Source organism: Nannobrachium achirus (genome assembly GCF_963921795.1).
Source record: "Nannobrachium achirus genome assembly, chromosome: 19".
NCBI classification, from domain to species: domain Eukaryota; kingdom Metazoa; phylum Chordata; class Actinopteri; order Myctophiformes; family Myctophidae; genus Nannobrachium; species Nannobrachium achirus.
In genome coordinates this window covers 5,219,343-5,221,606 of record NC_137826.1, presented here as the reverse complement: position 1 = coordinate 5,221,606, position 2,264 = coordinate 5,219,343, and the positions used below count along the sequence as shown (strand labels likewise).

Sequence of the window (2,264 nt, the reverse complement as noted above, 5' to 3'; positions counted from 1 at the left end):
ACACCATATATGGGGATAAAATGGACACAGGCAGACAGACAAACAGATACAGAGATCTCCATATCAACATAATGGGGGACATCCATACCCAACGGGCATGGATGTCCTATAGAGACCTATAGAGACCTATAGAGGCCAAAGCACACCTGTTGGGACAACAGGTGTGCTTTGGCCTCTATAGGTCTGTAACTCTGAGACCTGTACATATGGAATGAGTTACAATGACAGAACTTGGCAGCGTTTCAAAGATGGGACAAAGATGTCTTGTGTATTTAAAAGGTTGAGCATCATCACCGTCCTAGAAGCCCTGTTCAGTGCTGGAGTGTGAGAGTTCCAGGAGTCTCCAGGCGGCGTTGGGGTCGAGCTCCTCCTGGTCGCGACACAGCGCCCACACGTTCCTCGTCCTCAGCACCTTCTCCGGATCCCCCTCCACCACGTCTCCCAGGGGGCCTCGGATCACATTGACCACCTGCGCCTGGAAGGTGATGACCAGCACCGGACCCTGCTCCATGATCATCCCCATCGCTATGTCTATGTTGTCAATGTCCAGGACCCTGGACTGGAACTGCATGCCCAGGTTTCTGGCCTGCTGGATGGGGTGAGCCAGCTGGCTGTATATCGCCTCGTAGCACCAGTCTTTAAGCACGTCCAGCTCTCCGCGGTTCATGGCCTCCATTATGTTGGGGATGATGTTCCTCTCGCAGTGCTTGAGGAAACGGACCTGGTCGAAGCTCGGGTCCAACCTCAGGATCTCGGTCAGCACCTTGGATATCTCCGACCCGGAGAAGAGATCGACCAGCGCGCCGGTGACTCGGTCCGTCACCGCCCTGGAAGCTCTGACCAGGACGTTGTCGCTCTCGTCGTACCTCGCCTTCGCCTCGAAGAACCTGTTGAGCACCGCGTTGTTGTCCTTGAAGTCGCTCCACTGCTGGTACCACTTGGAGTCTTTGTGGAGGACCACGTCCACGGCCTCCTCATTGGCTTCCAACACCCTGGAGTCCTTGGAGAACTCGCTCCTCTTCCTCAGACAAGGAGGGGCTCTGTAGGTTCCGTCGTCTCCCATGTCCATCTCCTTCTTCAAGCTCTCCACGCCCTGTGACAGGGCTCTGAAAGGGCGGGTCTGGCCCAGTTTAGAGACCTCGGCCATTTCTTCTCCAATCTTCTTCCCCAGGTCTGAACGGCCCGCCGCCTCCAGGCCCTCCTTGACGCTCTCGGCCAGAGAGCCCAAAGTGTTCTTTAAGGCCTCCGACGTCCTCGTCGTCTCCGCCTCGATGGCTTTGTATTTCCGGCGGGCCTGTTGCAGAGCCTCAGACTCCTCCAGCTGCCTGGCCTCCTCCCTGAACTTCCTCAGGCTGTCCTTCATCTCCTGGTTCTTTCTGAAGTCCTGCCGGAGGTTCTCCAAAAACCTTCCGAGGAAGCTTTGACCTGACGGATCGACCACCTCACCAGGTCTGCGGCCTGAGGAATACCACACGGCCGGATGTATTCTGTATCGTTCTGCTCTCCCGAATGACGACATCACGGGCCGGAGGGAGGACGCAGACAAAACACGTCGGCCCACCAGCTTGCAGCATCGATATAAGGCGGACGTCATCTTGCTCCTCAAATGCACACAGAGCGTCTCCCTAATTCTGTCCACAGATATCCATTAATCTGCAAATCACATGTGCGGGCTAATGGACTATACCCTGATGTCATCATCACTATGACATCACAGACTGGCCTGGACTCCATATTTGGTCATGGCACAGATATATAGAGATGTCCCATACAGTATATGGATTATGGACATTAAAGGAACACAGCAGACAGACATACAGACAGATACAGATATGTCCGTATATGGACAGAAATGGGACACAGACACATACATGTGTGCCATTTCAACTCTTCGGTATTTCCTGCTCTTTTCCTGAATATTTCCTGCAAATGCATTTTTTCCACAGGTTTCTTTCCCAGTTTTGACTTTTTGAAGCGGTGAAAACCGCTTCCAATGAGTGGCTTTGTGTGTATCACGCCCATATATGGTGATTTTAGTCCAGAATGAACAGGCTTTTTCAAAAACAGAATGTCCGTTTAATTACCATATATGGTGATCTCAGTCCAGAATGAACAGGGTTTTTCAAAAACACAATGTATGTCACCTCATATCCATATATGGTCACTCCAGGCCAGAATGAACAGGGTTTTCCTGTCCCGTACGTGCAAAATATCAGTCCAGAATGAATAGGCTTTTTCAAAAAGCAAAATGTGTGTCCCATGTC

General features: G+C 51.9%; 1 protein-coding gene across 1 annotated transcript; it reads right to left on the bottom strand.

Moving 5' to 3' along the window:
* Positions 1–298: 298 nt before the first annotated feature.
* On the bottom strand, positions 299–1,594 carry LOC308304161 (mitochondrial import inner membrane translocase subunit TIM44-like; the record flags this gene model as incomplete). Its single annotated transcript, XM_080748720.1, has 1 exon — positions 299–1,594. The coding sequence occupies one exon, from the start codon at positions 1,592–1,594 to the stop codon at positions 299–301; it is 1,296 nt and encodes a 431-aa protein (XP_080604846.1).
* Between the last annotated feature and the right edge of the window lie 670 nt (positions 1,595–2,264).